This window comes from Staurois parvus, unplaced genomic scaffold (assembly GCF_062004578.1).
Source record: "Staurois parvus isolate SC_StPar_1 unplaced genomic scaffold, SC_StPar_1.0 ptg000827l, whole genome shotgun sequence".
NCBI lineage: Eukaryota > Metazoa > Chordata > Amphibia > Anura > Ranidae > Staurois > Staurois parvus.
In genome coordinates, this window is record NW_028318623.1 from 6,162,141 (window position 1) to 6,179,305 (window position 17,165).

The 17,165-nt window shown below is 42.7% G+C and overlaps 1 protein-coding gene across 1 annotated transcript in view; it reads right to left on the minus strand.

Annotated features, from left to right (window-relative positions):
• CBLC (Cbl proto-oncogene C) overlaps nt 1-17,165 on the minus strand; it is a 71,855-nt gene that overhangs the window by 44,793 nt on the left and 9,897 nt on the right. The window contains exons 3-4 of the mRNA XM_089655207.1: nt 8,043-8,189; nt 3,629-3,785 (exon numbers count right to left, since the gene is read on the minus strand). Coding sequence (XP_089511333.1) covers nt 3,629-3,785; nt 8,043-8,189 — 304 coding nt within the window. The remainder of the gene's footprint in view (nt 1-3,628; nt 3,786-8,042; nt 8,190-17,165) is intronic.

The window sequence follows — 17,165 nt, forward strand, 5'->3', positions numbered from 1 at the left end:
CTTACCTGCTCTGTGTAATGGTTTTGCACAGAGCAGCCCCAATTCCCCTCTTTGTGAGTCCCCTGTCGGTGCTCCAAGCTCCTCCCCTGTGCCAAGTGCCCCCATACTAAGCTGCTTGGATGACTGTGATGGTGGCATTAACGCACAGTATCAGGGGCGGACTGACCATTTGGAAATTTGGGCACGGCCTGAGGGCCCGGGGTCAGTAGGGGGCCCCATCAGATGCCCCTGGTACCTTTTTTATAGGCTTTTTTGAGTTTGGGCAAGGACACAGGGGCCCCATGATCCCCTATTGCCCGGGGGCCCCATGAGTTGTCAGTCCACCCCTGCACAGTATTGTATGTGTGTGAAGAACATTTGCTGTTACAACATGCAATTTTTCTTGCTATACTTTCAAGTGCAATAACCACTTCATAGGGAAGAGCTCTAACACTCTCCAAAAGATTTTATCCCCTTCATGACCAGGCCATTTTTTGCTATTCAGCACTGCGCTACTAAACTGGCATTTGCTCTGTCATGCCATGTACCCAAATGTCATGTACTCAAATTAAATTTATACCATTTTTTTCACAGACATAGTGCTTTAATTTAGTGGCATCTCATCTCCAATGTTTTTTTTCAATATATAAACAAAAAATTGTTGCAAATTTTGAAAAAAAAGGATGTTTTCTATTTTCTGTTATAAAATACAACCAATTAAAAAAATTAAATTTCTTCACAACTTAAGGGCAACATGTATTATGCTACTTATCTTTGCTTAAAAAAAAAATCCCAATAAGTGTATAATTGGTTTGTGTGAAAGTTACAGTACAGTGGTACCTCGATTTATGCATTTATTGCTTTCTCTGGGACGTTTCGTATTGCAAAAAATTCAAAAAACGAACCGTGGTTTCCCATAGTAATGCACTGAAAACCAAATAATCTGTTTCGGAGGTCAGAAAAAAGTAAAAAAAAGTCTTTTATCTGTTCAAAACTCTTTATAAAGTGCACTTTAAAGGAATAAATACTGTACAGGGACATGATTAAAAATGAATTTGTAAATGCATTGAAAACCAATTAATCCATTCCGGTGATCAGAAAAAAGTCATAAAAAGTTTTTGTATCTGTTCATACTCTTTATAAAGTGCACTTTAAAAGCATAGTAATGTACAGGGACATGATTAAAACAATATTCGGAAATACATTGAAAACCAATTAATCCGTTCCGGAGGTCAGAAAAAAGTAAAGAAAAAGTATTTTATCTGTTCAAAACTCTTTATAAAGTGCACTTTAAAGGCATAAATACTGTACAGGGATATGATTAAAACATCTCCAGAATGGCTCCAAAACTCAATACAAAAACCACTCCAACACCTCCACACTCGACGCCACGTGCTATCCACAGACTCCAGCATGTACGGGGGCGGCGCTATAAACCTCCCAGGCGCAATGCATCCTGGGGAAACTTGCTTCGCATTGCGAAAAATATTCGTAAACTCCAGGCATTAATTTCAATGGATTTTCATTCGTAAACCGAAAATTACGTTAACCGAGGCGCTCGTAAACCGAGGTACGCCTGTATCTACAAACTATGGTATACAGTATATATTTGAAAATCAATCAATCCAGATGTGCTGATCTAAATTTCTTGAGGCCCTTAAAATGCCAGGACAAATACTCCCCAAATGACCCCTTTTTTGGAAAGTAGACAGCCTGAGGTATTTAGTAAGAGGCATGGCATGACATAGTAACATTTTCCTCCTCTGGGGGGGGTGATCAGAGTGTTTTTTGTACTCTTGTACCAGCAATGCTTTGAACTGTCATGAATGAGTTTTATTCATGACAGCTGTGATTACTATTGATTTGGGATTCACTACAGCTAAGGTACGGGGTGCTGTGACTGACCTAGGTACCATGTGGTAGCTGTGGGTCAATCGCAGATCACTAGTATTGGAAGCAGAGCTGTTATGAATGAGATTCATTCATAACAGCTTTGTTGACATGGTGATCTTGTGATTGCATAGCAATTGCATGATCCACCACGCCACTCAAAGCAGCCCTGTACCATGAGCCACAATCCGCTGTGCTCCTAGGATCATGCAGGCACAATGGCATACATGTATATGTTTGTGCCTGTAGGTGCCAACCACCAGTAGTAAATGTAGGAAGCCACAGGTGGTTCTATCTAAGATGGCAGTCTGACAGTGGGAAAATGAACCGGCTGTAGGAAGACAGTGCTGGCCTCCAGGTGTTGGTAAGTACTAGATTTTAAAAAAACAGACTGAATTTCAAACAAACTGACTTAAAAAAAACAGACTGAATTTCAAACAAACTGACTTAAAAAAACAGACTGAATTTCCTCTTTAAAGTGATTTTAAATCCTCAGTTTTTAAGTACTTTCAGTGGCTCATTTATTCACTTACTGAGTATTCAGCTTCTTTAATCTTTTAATCCTTGCTATGTTCCTGTTTAAGCTGGTGTCATGACTGCGCCCCCAGGTTCCCTGTTTCAGGGTGGTTCCTTTCACTTGCAGGATCCTATAGAGCAGTGGTCTCTAAACTGCAGCCCAGGGGCCAAATGGGACCCTTTGCTTGCTTTTATCTGGCCCTTGAAAGATCTGGCCAGATAATGAAAGGGACACAACTCCTTCAAACAACAACAACGACGGGGCACAATTCTTTCCAGTGACACAAATGATAGGGTCCAATGGCATCAATGATGGGGCACAATTCCTCCCATTGACACAATTTATAGGGTCCAATGACATCAATGATGGGGCACAATTCCTTCCAGTGACACAAATGATAGGGTCCAATGGCATCAATGATGGGGCACAATTCCTTCCAGTGACACAAATGACAGGGTCCAATGACATCAATGATGGGGCACAATTCCTTTCAGTGACAAAAATGATAGGGTCCAATGACATCAATGATGGGGCACAATTCCTTCCAGTGACACAAATGACAGGGTCCATTGACATCAGTGATGGGGCACAATTCTTTCCAGTGACACAAATTATAGGGTCCAATGACATCAATGATGGAGCACAATTCCTTCCAATAACACAAATGATAGGGTCCAAAGACAACAAGGATGGGCCAGAATTCCTCCCACTGACACCAAACAATGGGGCATTATTTTTTCCCACTGATGTCGGGACCTTTGTACTCCCACTGGCTGTAGTCCAGCCCTCATAAAGTCTGAAGGACAGTAAACTGGCCCTTTGTTTAAAAAGTTTGGAGACCCTTGCTATTGAACCACTCTTTGCTGGGACTAGGTTGTGTCTCCCTAAACAGTGTACATTAATATAAACAGCTATGTACTGTAACTTATAATAGCAAGGCACTCCCCTGCCCCCCCCTTCTTCTCGAAGCAAATATACTGAATCCAGACTGCACTGGCCACTGTGACAACCAGAAGTTCAGGGAAGCAACACTGAGAGAGCAAGAGCTAGCAGCATTGAAAGTTGTAAAAGTTCCGGGGTAAGAATTTTCACAAAAATTTTGGAAAATGTTTTTATTTAATGCGCTCAGTGTGTTAGGCTAAAAACACTGAGGGTTTGAACATACTACTAATTAAAATAATAACACTTTTTCATAGAATTCTATCAATCACATGGTAACATACTGTACATATAATTAGTTACCTGGAAAAGGCGAGTGAAGATGTCAAACTCAAACACCGAGATGTGATCATTGCATGTTAAATCCATCGTACTGCGCAGTGCAGATTCCAGAGGTCCCGCCTCTATGTTGTGCACAGGATGAAGTCCACCCCTAAACTCCTCCCATTTTACCAGACACCTGTAGAACATAAAAAAGGTATTTTGATAAGTTCCATATGGTAGTCTATGTGATCAGTCATAAATTGCAACAAGGGCATAAAAATCAAGATTCTAATCTACCATTCTCAACCAGGGTTTCATGGAGATTGCCAAGGGACCACCCATCTGATGCATGCATAGTTAGTGCATGGAGTTAGTGGCATGCCTCCAATGGACTTTTTGGCTGTGTGTAATGTTGGCATTCCTGTTATCCCACATGGAAGAAAAATATATTTTAAATATATTTAAAAATATTCTTCCCAAATATATTGACATATTTTTTAAATACTACAATTTTGGCCATATTCAATCTCTCTCTCTCTCTCTCTCTCTCTCTCTATATATATATATATATATATATATATATATATACATATATATATATATACTATATGTTGAAATGCGTCTTCTATATAATATAAAATATCTGAAAATATTTTTAAAAATATATTTTTTTAACTACATTCTTCAGATTTTTTAACATATGAAAAAGTAATTTTAACATATATTTTTACATATTTGTAAATGCATTCCAAAAATGCAGATTATATGTATTTTTAAAAACACACAGTATATTTGCAAATGTATTTTCAAAAATATTTTTCACATAATTTGTAATATGTAAAAACCGCATTTCAACATACAGTATGTATATATATATATATATATATATATATACCGTATTTTCCGGCGTATAAGACGACCCCCTACTTTTCCTGTTAAAATATAGGGTTTGGGCTATACTCGCCGTATAAGACTACCCCTCTTCCAACACACACCAAATAAAAATGAAAAAACATCAGATTTGATTTCAATATGGTACGCTATTTCAGTATGGTATTCCAATGATGGGGTGCTATTCCTCCCACTGACACCAATGATGAGGCACTACTCCTCCCACTGACACCAATGATGGGGCACTATTCCTCCCACTGATACCAATTATGGGACACTATTCCTCTCACTGACACCAATGATGGTGCCATCATTAGTGTCAGTGTGTGAGGAATAGTGCCCCATCATTAGTCAGTGGGAGGAATAGTGCCCCATCATTGGTGTCAGTGGGAGGAATAGTGCCCCATCATTAGTCATTGGGAGGAATAGTGCCCCATCATTGGTGTCAGTGGGAGGAATAGTGCCCCATCATTGGTGTCAGTGGGAGGAATAGTGCCCCATCATTAGTCAGTGGGAGGAATATTGCCCCATCATTGGTGTCAGTGGGAGGAATAGTGTCCCATCATTAGTGTCAGTGGGAGGAATAGTGTCCCATCATTGGTGTCAGTGGGAGGAATAGTGCCCCATCATTGGTGTCAGTGGGAGGAATAGTGCCCCATCATTAGTCAGTGGGAGGAATAGTGCCCCATCATTGGTGTCAGTGGGAGGAATAGTGTCCCATCACTGGTGTCAGTGGGAGGAATAGTGTCCCATCATTGGTGTCAGTGGGAGGAATAGTGGTCCATCATTGGTGTCAGTGGGAGGAATAGCACCCCATCATTGGTATCAGTGGGAGGAATAGCACCCCATCATTGGTGTCAGTGGGAGGAATAGCACCCCATCATTTGTGTCAGTGGGAGGAATAGCACCCCATCATTGGTGTCAGTGGGAGGAATAGCGCCCGATCATTGGTGTCAGTGGGAGGAATAGCGCCCCATCATTGGTGTCAGTGGGAGGAATAGCGCCCCATCATTGGTATCAGTGGGAGGAATAGCGCCCCATCATTGGTATCAGTGGGAGTGCCCCATCATTGGTATCAGTGGCAGGAATTGCGTCCATCATTGGTGTCAGTGGCAGGAATTGCGTCCCATCATTGGTGTCAGTGGGAGGAATTGCGCCCCATCATTGGTGTCAGTGGGAGGAATTGCGCCCCATCATTGGTGTCAGTGGGAGGAATTGCGCCCCATCATTGGTATCAGTGGGGAGAATAGTGCCCCATCGTTGGTGTCAGTGGAGAGGAGGAATAGTGCCCCATCGTTGGTGTCAGTGGGGAAGGAACAGTGCCTCATCCTTGGTGTCAGAACAGTGCCTCATCGTTGGTGTCAGTGGGGGAGGAACAGTGCCTCATCGTTGGCGTCAGTGTGGAGGGGGAATAGTGCCCCATCGTTAGTGTCAGTGGGGGAGAGGAGCGGCTGCTCCTTCTTCCAGTGCGGCCGCTCGATTTTCGCGGCTCGGCTCCGCCTCCTCACCGGTGATTGGTCGCCTGTGTGCCTTTCCAGTGCTGGCGCCCAATCACCGGTGAGGAGGCGGAACCGAGCGGCTGCGTGACCATCGAGCGTCCGAACTGAAAGAAGGAGCAGCCGCGCTTCCTGGAACGGATCGTCGTGGGACCGGAGCCAGGTAAGGTACAGCAGCCCCTCTGCCCACCCCTGTACTTGGTGTCCGTTGGAGGAGGAGGGGGGGGCGGCGCCGTGCCGCCCCTCGAAAAAGTGCCGCCCTGACTCCGGCTCGCACCGGCGTATAAGACGACCCCCGACTTTTCAGAAGATTTTCAGGGGTTGAAAAGTCGTCTTATACTCCGGAAAATACGGTATATATTTTGAAATATATTGAATATTGCCAGAATTGTAGTATTTCAAATATATGTCAATATATTTGGGTAGAATATTTTAAAAATATATTTAAAATATATATTCTTTCCATGTGGGATTGATCACTAATGTAAGGAGACATTTCTTGGCAGATGAAACAGAGTCTGCGTTTTTTTCTGGCCATTATTAGACTGCTACTTGAACATAAAAAGTCTAATGCAGGCCATAGATTGTGCAAATTTCTTTCCTTTACCATGGGTGGAAGGAACGAAAATTGCACAATTCCCCCATCAACACAGTTAAGTGTTGATGAGAGAATGCCTCCCACACCACTATTGCGTTCTGCTGCCCAGCAGGACAAAATGATTACTGCTAACAGCTAAAGCCTATAGTGTATGTAGAAAATCCAACAAGCTGGTCGTACCCAAGTTGATTGACCGACTTAGGTACAACCAGCTTGCCCATAAATGGATCAAGTCTCAGTTGGTCCCTGCTGAAGATTCCTTCCATCTATTGTCAGTTTAAGCTTCTAAATCAACCATTCTCAACCAGGGTTCCTCCAGTGGTTGCTGCTGGTTCCTTCACCTTGGGCAGGCGGACATCCCATCTGATAGTGACTGCATAGTTCTGGGCCAACATCACTTTGTAGAGTCAGTGGTATGCCTCCAACTGTCTTTGTGGATGTGTATTAGGGTGACATTTTTCTCACAGACCACCGATGAAAGAAGGCATTTCTCCACTGATGCAAGGGAGTCTGTCCATGTTTCTTCTGGCCATTATTATTACTTACTTTAATTTTGTGAATATTACTGATAAATATATGTTTAATTTAGGGCATTTTTGTGTTAAAATGTTCCAACATGAATGTCAAATACTCCAGATATGCCATATTCATTATTCTTTTATATTATTAGTAACATACAGTACTATAAATTGAGCTCTATGTCTACTTATTCGCAGTGGTTCCCTAAGACCAGTGCATCATTTTAAGGGTTCCAGGTGGGGTAGAACACTTAGAGAAAGCCTGTCCTAAATTGCTAAATAAACTAAAAAATGGTCAGCACTTCCGCCTGGCAGCACGAGGGTCATCGGTTCCAGTCCCAGCCATGGCACTACCTGCCTCGAAATTGCATGTTCTCCCTGTGCCTGCATGGGTTTCCTCCCACACTCCAAAGACATTCTGGTAGGTTAATTGACTTCTTTCTAAATTGGTCATAGTATGTGTGAATGTGAGTTAGGGACCTTAGGTTGTAAGTTCCTCGAGGGCAGGGACTGAATGGACAATGTATATGTAAAGCGATGCATAAATAGACGGCTATATAAGTACCTATAATAAATAAATAAAATAGCATCTATCCAACTTTTTGTATTTACACGATTGGGTTGGGTGATAGTCATCTCCTTTCTGTGGACATATCCATGTCTTGCTTTGCCAGACTGACATTCTAAGGGCCAATTCACACCCAACACATTTTCCTGGATTTTCATCAATGGAATTAAAATGTATTACATTGTGTAAGCTTTGTTCCCATTACCATGGTCCTATTCAAGTTGGTGAAATGAAATCCTTTAAAACCACAGTGCAATGCCTCAGAACATATGGAGATGCTTGTTAACCCAATGGACCATAAGTATTATGGTGTGAACATCCCCTAAAAGTACAGCAAGTAATGAACCGCAGCACGCTTTCAACAACATTGTAAGATGATTACCTAGTCCCAAATGTTTGTGACCAGAAGTTGGATGCCTCCAGTTTTGTGACACGATATGTGTTCCCTTGATACCGTCCTCCTGGGCACAAGGCTCGAAGTTCACACAGGATGTGACTGAAGATTAGTGACAGCTTGGTCAGTGTTCGCCTGAAAAATGGAAAGAATGAATGGATCAATGAATAAATGGACAAAATGGTGTAAGTACAGTAGTAGATGTTATGGGTTCTGTTCCTTTGTGTGGACTGCAGATGTTAGCTGACAATCTGACCATTATGGAAGACATGCCATAAAGGTTGACCCTTCCACAGAACAGTCAGTTTGAGAAAAGTGCTGGCATTAATACATCTATCCAGGGCTGCTGTTAGAAACCATGGGGCCCCATACAGCCAACCCAATTGGCCCCCCCCAAAAAAAAACATAGTTTACTATGCCTCACATATGAATGAACACAGTGAGTGATCGGTATGGAACACTCATTGTGTTCATTTAGGAAAGGGGCTGGTAAATGTGACATAGTAACTTGACCCTTCCCTCAACTCGCCATCCTGAAGGATCCTATTGTGTGCTTGCAGCTGCTGGTGGGAAGGAGAGGAGGGAAGCTGGCAGCACTGTGGGGGAACACGGGGACCTGGGTAACAGGGAGAAACATATGGTGCACAGTGAGGGTGATGGAATTGGGGGGGGGGGTCAATTACTGGAACCAATCCCCTTCATGGCTCTCTGCAGCAGCTGAAAGCCTTAGGGAGAGAGAGTAGAAGAAGCTGGCTTTCAGCTGCTGCAGAGAGGGCTATACAGGGGATTGATTCCAGTAATTGCCCCCCCCCACCATGCCGATCACCCTCCCTGCTCACATCAGATTCACCCAGCTGCCTGGACCCCCTGCTATCCTGGATCCCGTACAGGAGGACTGGTGGTACCCCCTTATCCAAAGCCCTGCCTCTATCACAAACGGAATGAGAATAATAATAGTGTTTGCAAAACCCTTGCAGTGCATATAGTTTACTTAGAAAGGATTCATTTCCTTTTTTTCTAATCTACAGAGTAATCAGTAACAAAGATCAGAGCAATTTATAAAATAGAAACTCATATATCTTTCCAGCTGTCTCAGTGGATGAGATTCATTAGGGTTGATTTACTAAAATTGGAAAATGCTAAATCTGTTGCAGTTATGCATGGTAGCCAATCACCTTCTAACTTCGGATTGTTCAATTAAGCTTTGACAAAAATAAACAAACAAAAAAAATAGAAGCTGATTGGTTTCTATGCAGAGCTGCGCCAGATTTTGCATTCACAAGCTTTAACATCCTTAGCGGTATGATTATTTCAGATTTTTGGTGCTGAAAGCGGTACCATTATTTTGCATGCAAATTTGGGTTTTATATTGTAGGCCTGTAATTTTTAGGAATAACTCACTGAAATCTGTCCGAACAAGAGTCTAGTAAACATCCCGGGTATGTTAAAATTTGTAACACAAAATCATAAATTATAATTTAATAAATAATCATAAAAAATAATAATATAATAATAATAAATTTAATTCAATAATATAATCAAACCAAAAACACTGAAATTTGAAATATAGCGCCAAGTTCGCACATCACTGATCTTAGTCGCAAAATCGTTTTCAGTGTCTGATGACGAATTTCCCCACAAATCATTATCACTCAATTCTGCAAGTGGTTCTGATTTACTATCGCTGTTCTCTAGCCGGTCTAAAACTGCTTTTGACCTAAAGGGACGCTTTTTGGACGCCATGGATGTTTCTCAGTTTCCAGGCAGAAAGAACAGTAAAAATGCAGGCAGGGCACAGGACAAAACACTTGGGACAAAATGTATGTGAAATGGTTTGATACAGGAATGTTATACTATGTGATTTTAGTGATTTTAGTGAATGTCACTTTTTGTCATTTTCAAATTTCCTGCCGTTCCGCCCCCGTACGTCGCAACGCTCGCAGGGGACGGAACCCAGATGACAGATGCCGGCATCCGCCGGATTACATTGCCGGGGACACTGCAGGAGGGACATCGCGGGAGTGCAGGACAAGGTAAGTGATCGAGGGATCCTGGAGCAGCGCCGCATGGTAAGCCCGAGTGTAGCTCGGGGTTACCGCTTGTGGTACTGAAACTTTACCCCGAGCTACACTCGGGAATACCGCCAGGGAGGTTACTAAATCAACCCCATTACCCCATTAGTATTTTAGAATCCTTGCCATGTTTATAGTGTACCTGGAGAGGATACATTTCCATTTTTGTACCACAGAATATTAAATAAGAAAGGTCAGACTCATGTATAAGATAAGAACTTATGTATGTTTCTAGCTGGGTAAGTGGATGAGATATGTGCTGTTTTAGAAAATTAAAGAGGAACTGCAAAGATGCAAAATCTATATAACAATATGCAGTTTAAATAGCGAAAAGCCTATTTAGGAAATAGTATTAGTGTTATGTTTACTGTTTGCAGGTACAAACGTTTGATATTGCTAACCCATGCTGATTCAGTAAGCAGCCATTTTTAGTATGGGCAAAAGAAGCCCTGGCCACGCTATTCTGGCAATATTATTATTATTATTATAATACAGTATTTATAAAGTGCCAATAATTTGCTCAGCGCTGTACATTACAAAGGGGGACAGAACAATAACAATACAATACAATGCAAAACATGAGGGGATCGAGGGCCCTGCTCTTTTGAGCTTACAATCTAGGAGGGAGGGAATGGTGGCACAGGAGGAGATAGCTGTGGGGGATGGAGTGGTAGGAAAAGTGGAGGAGGTCGGCAAGTTAGCAGGGGGTGGGGTAGGCTTCCCTGAAGAGGTGGGTTTTCAGGGTGCGCCTAAAAGGAAAGGAAAGTAGGTGATAATCTGATGGGTTGGGGCAGGGAGTTCCAGAGGATAGGTGACACCCTGGAGAAGTCCTGGAGGCGGGCATGGGAGGAAGAGACCAGGGAACTAGAGAGAAGGAGGTCTTGTGAGGAGCGGAGTGTGCGTGTTGGGTGGTACTTGGATATTAGGTCAGTGATGTAGTACGGGGCAGTATGGTGGACGGCTTTGTACGTCAGTGTTAGGATTTTGAATTTGATCCGTTGCGCAATCGGAAGCCAGTGGAGGGATCGGCAGAGGGGGGTGGCGGAAACGGAGCGGTTGGTAAGGTGGATGAGTCTGGCTACCGTGTTCAGGATTGACTGAAGCGGGGATAGCCAGCGGTGAGGCAGGCCAGTGAGGAGGGAGTTGCAGTAGTCGAGTCGTGATATGATGAGGGAGTGGATGAGCTGTTTAGTGGTTTCTGGGGTTAGGAACGTGCGTATTTTGGCGATGTTGCGGAGGTGGAGTCTGCATGAGTTTGTTAAAGATTGGACTTGGGGCTGGAAGGATAGGTTGGAGTCCAGAATGACACCAAGTACTCTGGCCTGTGGGGCGGGTTTGATGGTGACGTTGTGGGACATGATGGAGAAGTCAGTGGGGGGTGGGGTCCGGGTTGGGGGGGAAGACAAGAAACTCAGTTTTGGAGAGGTTCAGTTTAAGGAAGTAGAGCGACATCCAGTCTGATATGTCGCTCAGTAGGTGTGTGATTCGGGTGGAGACTGAGGGGGTGAGGTGGGGGGTTGAGAGATAGATTTGTGTGTCGTCAGCATATAGGTGGTAGTTGAAGCCGTGAGAGTGTATGAGTTGGCCAAGGGAGGAGGTGTAGATGGAGAAGAGAAGGCAATAGGCTTTATTGCTCCGCCTCACTGGCCCAGTGAAGTCTCAAGCATGCGCAGTGAAAGGCTTCCATTTGTGCATGTGCAGTACGCCGATCCTATGCTTACACACAGATGCCTGCACATCTCCTCCTGTCTCCTCCTATCTCTGCAAGGTGCCGTCAGCGTGTGAGTGTTATTACCAGTTCATTGCTTCCACCTAGACTCTATACTGTGTTACTAGAACTTTCACGGTAATACACTTTGTTGCAAACTTTCACATTGCATTGGAAACATCATTTACTGGTTGGTCTGAATAAAATTCCCTTTTCTTTTCTAAATAAAGATCTGTGCAATAAATTCCACTTTTTAAAAGATATTTAAATTAACAAGCTGATAAAGACATTTGTTCCTGGTGCTGGTAGTTTGAGATAAATTAAAATAGTATAGTATAACAGTAAATAGGAAGTCAAAATGTCCAAACTCTAAAATGTAATGCTATTCTACCTAAACTCTTAACACCTAACCTAAGCAAACCTCAAAAAAACAAGTTTATATGACATAACCCTCTCCAATTCTACACACTCAACTCTACACACTTAACCTTTAATCTGTTCCTTAGGGCCCATGTTGATGGGAAAATGCAGTAGACCTTCTTCTGGCCTGCAGTAGACCTACACATTAAACTCCACACACTTAACCTACAATTTGTTCCTCAAGGCCTATGTTGAAGAGCTTTGGGCTTGTGTTGATGGACAAATGTTGTAGACCTTTTCTGACCTGAAGCAGACCCCTTCTTGACTTGCAGTAGACCTCTTTCTGACTTGCAATAGACCTCTCTCTGACCTTCAGGAGACCGCCTTCTGACTTGGAGTAGATCTCCCTTTGATCAGCAATAGAACTTCTTATGACCTGCAGTAGACCTATTTTTTACTTGCAGTAGACCTCTTTCTAACTTTCAGTAGACCTCTTGCTAACTTTCAGTAGACCTCTTGTTAACTTGCAGTAGACCTCTTGTAGACTTGCAGTAGACCTCCTTCTGACCTGCAGTAGATCTACTTCTGACCTGCAGTAGACCTCTTTCTGACTTGCACTAGACTTCCTTCTGAGCTGCAGGAGACATACTTCTGACTTGCAAAAGACATCATTCTAACCTGTAATAGACCTCTTTCTGGCTTGCAGTAGACCTCTTTCTGACCTGCAGTAGACCTCTTTTTGGCTTTCAGTTGACCTTCTTTCGACCTGCAATACAATTACTTCTGGCCTACAGTAGATTTCCTTCTGCCTGCAATAGACCTCCTTCTGACATTTAGTAGACCTCTTTCTGACTTGCAATAGACCTCCTACTGACCTGCAGTACTCTTTCTTCTAAGTAGACTTTCTTCTAGGCTGCTTATAACTTGTATAGGAAGATGCCGTAAGTAGTTCTGACACAAAAGCATATCAACACAATCTGGTAAAATGTAGGTGTAATCTCCATTACACACATTTCCCATGTTATGTCCTCTTAAAAACACTGTAAGTACACAAAAATACCAAGTTTTCCTTCTAGAAATGTAGTTAGCTCCTAACCTTCTGTAGTGGTCTGGCAACATTGCTGCTACTGCACTGTGATGGGTCCGTAAAGAGGTTTGGAAGGCAACAGAGAGCAAGCAAGCCTCATCACTATTATTATTATTAGTATTATTATTATTATACAGGATTTATATAGCGCCAACAGTTAGCTCAGCGCTTTACAATATAACGGGAGACAATACTGCAACAGTACAGTTCAATACAAGAGGGATTTGAGGGCCCTGCTCCTTGGAGCTTACAATCTAGGAGGGAGGGGCTAGTGGTACAAAAGGTAGTAACTGTGAGGGATGGACTGGTAGGAGGAATAGAAGATTCCATTATTAGTTGAGGTCAGGATAGGCTTCCCTGAAGAGATAGGTTTTCAGAGATCACCTAAAAGTGAGCAGAGTAGGCGATAGTCTGATAAATTGGGGTAGAGAGTTCCAGAGGATGGAGGAAGCTCTGGAGAAGTCCTGGAGATGAGCATGGGAGGAGGAGACAAGGGAGCTAGAGAGTAGGTGGTGAGCGAGGAGCGAAGAGTACGGTTTGGGTGATATTTAGAGACAAGATCGGTGATGTCATTTGGGGCAGAGTTATAAATGGTTTTATACGTTATTTTTAGTGTTTTGAATTTTATCCATTGCGCAATGGAAAGCCAGTTGAGGTATTGGTAGAGAGGGGTGGCAGATACAGAATGGTTAGTGAGGTGGATAAGTCTGGCAGCAGCATTCATGATAGACTGAAGAGAGGATAGCCTGTGATGAGGTAGGCCAATGAGGAGGGAGTTACAATAGTCAAGGCGAGTTATAACAAGGGAGTGACTAAATTGCTTAGTGGTTTCCGAGGTTAGGAACGGGCGTATCTTGGAGATATTGCGGAGGTGAAGTCTACAAGATTTGGACAGCGATTGGATTTGGGGCTGAAAGGACAGATGGGAGTCTAGGATTACACCTAGTACCCTGGCATGAGGGGAGGGACTGATGGTTGTGTTATTGATCTTGATGGAGAAGTCGGGGGAGGGGGCACAGGCTGGGGGGAATACTAAGAGCTCAGTTTTGGAAAGATTGAGTTTGAGGAAGTGGAGTGACATCCATGTCGATATGTCACTTAGTAGGTTAGTAATGCGAGAGGAGACTGAAGGGGCGAGGTGAGGAGTAGAAAGATAGATTTGTGTGTCATCGGCATAGAGATGGTACTTAAAGCCATAGGAGTTTATTAAGTGACCAAGGGGGAGGTGTAGATGGAGAAGAGAAGTACTACTAGGAAGTGTCACAACTTTGCCCATCAGAACAGCCCAGGATTCAGGAGGAGCTTTATACCTGCCGGCACATTTTTTAAATTGTTTTTGGCAACATCACTTTAACCCCTAAACTCTTAGACTCTGACTTTCTAAAAATAACACCAACCTAACCCTTAAGCAAAGTCATCATGCTAATTAACACCTACAGTTGTGACCAAAATTATTCAACCCCCACTGAAATTGAGTGTTTTGGCCAGTTTGACATTGCTTTTGATCATTCAGTCATCTTGCTTACATTTACATTAAAGAGGCACTTGTAGGTCAGACAAATATAACATAACAGTTATAATGAAATAACCACAAATGTCTTTTCTGTGCTCACAGCATTATCAGTTTTATTCAACCCCCAAGTGACATTCAATCTTAGTACTTAGTACAGCATCCTTTTACAGTTATAACAGCTTTTAAACGTGAAGCATAGCTTGACACAAGTGTCTTGCAGCGATCTACGGGTATCTTCGCCCATTCTTCATGGGCAAAGGCCTCCAGTTCAGTCACATTCTTAGGCTTGCGCACTGCAACTGCTTTCTTTAAGTCCCACCAGAGGTTCTCAATCGGATTTAAGTCTGGTGACTGCGATGGCCACTCCAAAATGTTCCAGCCTTTCCTCTGCAACCATGCTCTAGTGGACTTGGAGGTATGCTTGGGATCATTGTCCTGTTGAAAGGTCCAACGTCTCCCAAGCCTCAGGTGTGTGACGGACTGCATCACGTTTCCATCCAATATCTCCTGGTACTGAAGAGAATTCATGGTACCTTGCACACGCTGAAGCTTCCCTGTACCTGCAGAAGCAAAACAGCCCCAAAGCATGATTGACCCTCCACCATGCTTCACAGTAGGCAAGGTGTTCTTTTCATCATAGGCCTTGTTCTTCCTCCTCCAAACATAGCGTTGATCCATGGGCCCAAACAGTTCTAATTTTGTTTCATCAGTCCACAGAACACTATCCCACAACTTTTGTGGTTTGTCCACATGGCTTTTGGCATACTGCAGTCGACTCTTCTTATTCTTTGGAGACAGCAAGGGGGTACGCCTGGGAGTTCTGGCACGGAGGCCTTCATTACGCAGTGTGCGTCTTATTGTCTGGGCTGAAACTTCTGTACCCACATCTGACAAATCTTTTCTCAGTTCCTCAGCAGTCACACGGGGACTTCTCTCCACTCTACGCTTCAGGTAGCGCACAGCAGTCGAAGTCAGCATCTTCTTTCTGCCACGACCAGGTAGCGTTTCAACAGTGCCCTTTGCCTTGAATTTGCGAATGATGCTTCCTAAGGTGTCTCTTGGTATGTTTAACATCTTTGCAATCTTCTTATAGCCATTGCCCTTCCTGTGAAGAGAAATCACCTCTTCTCTTGTCTTCCTGGACCATTCTCTTGCCTTCACCATGTTTGTAACCACACCAGTAAATGTCTAGAAGGAGCTGAGTATCACAGTCATTTTAAAGCTGCCTAATTGGTGCTTATTATGCTTGATTGCTGCTCGGTGACATCCACAGGTGTTTTCAATACCTGATGGAAAGCACCTGTATGAACCTCTGTTCTTCAGAGTGGTAGTCTTTAAGGGGTTGAATAATTGTGGCAATGAAGAAACCACATAAGAACCATTTACTACTGTATTACATAAACAATTGATGTCATTTTAGTTGCATTTGGGTAGTTACAACGTCCTTGTAGGATTTGATTCTGAATACAATTCCAAATGTACACTATAGTCCCTAAACCCCTTTACAGCATTGGGGGTTGAATAATTTTGGTCACAACTGTATTTAGATTCATATTGACCTCATCTTGTGTCAGACGCCTCAACAGAGATATCATATAAGTCAAGGATCTAAACCACGGAGAGTGTGATCCAAGAACTAGCATAACCTGTTTCAGTATTCTATATATGATTTGCTTTTGTTATTCTTTGCATTATTCCATTATTTTACAAACATTTAATGTGTGGTGATCCCATGCTTTGGTGATTAGTGCATGTTTAATAAAGAAAGCCCAGCACTAGCTCTACTCTTGTTAAAGCAGATCTAAACCTGTCAAACAAAATTTTGCCCGCAGGTAAAATGTTTTTGGGTAGAGAATACTACAAGTCTTTTATCCAATGATGACAATTTACGCAATACTTTACATACTGTACATTCACAAAAGCTCATGCCTAAAGGAGGTTACAGTTTAAGGTCCCTATGTCATAGGCTTGCATACATACACATGCTAGTGCCAACTTTGAAAGGAGCCTATTAACCATTTCAATACCGGGCAATTTTACACCTTCCTGCCCAGGTCATTATTCACGTTTCAGCGCTCTCACACTTTGAATGACAATTGCGCGGTCATACAACATTGTACCCAAACTAAAATTTTATCATTTTCTACTAGATCTTTCTTTTGGTGGTATTTAATCACCACGGGGGTTTTTATTTTTCGATAAATTAACAAAAAAAGACCGAAATTTTTGAAATAAACCATGTTTTTCTTTGTTTCTGTTATAAAAGTTTGTAAATAAATAAGTGTTCTTCATAAATTTAGGCCGAGATGTATTCTACTACATGTCTTTGGTGAAAAGAACCCAAATTAGAATGTATTTTTTAGTTTGTAGG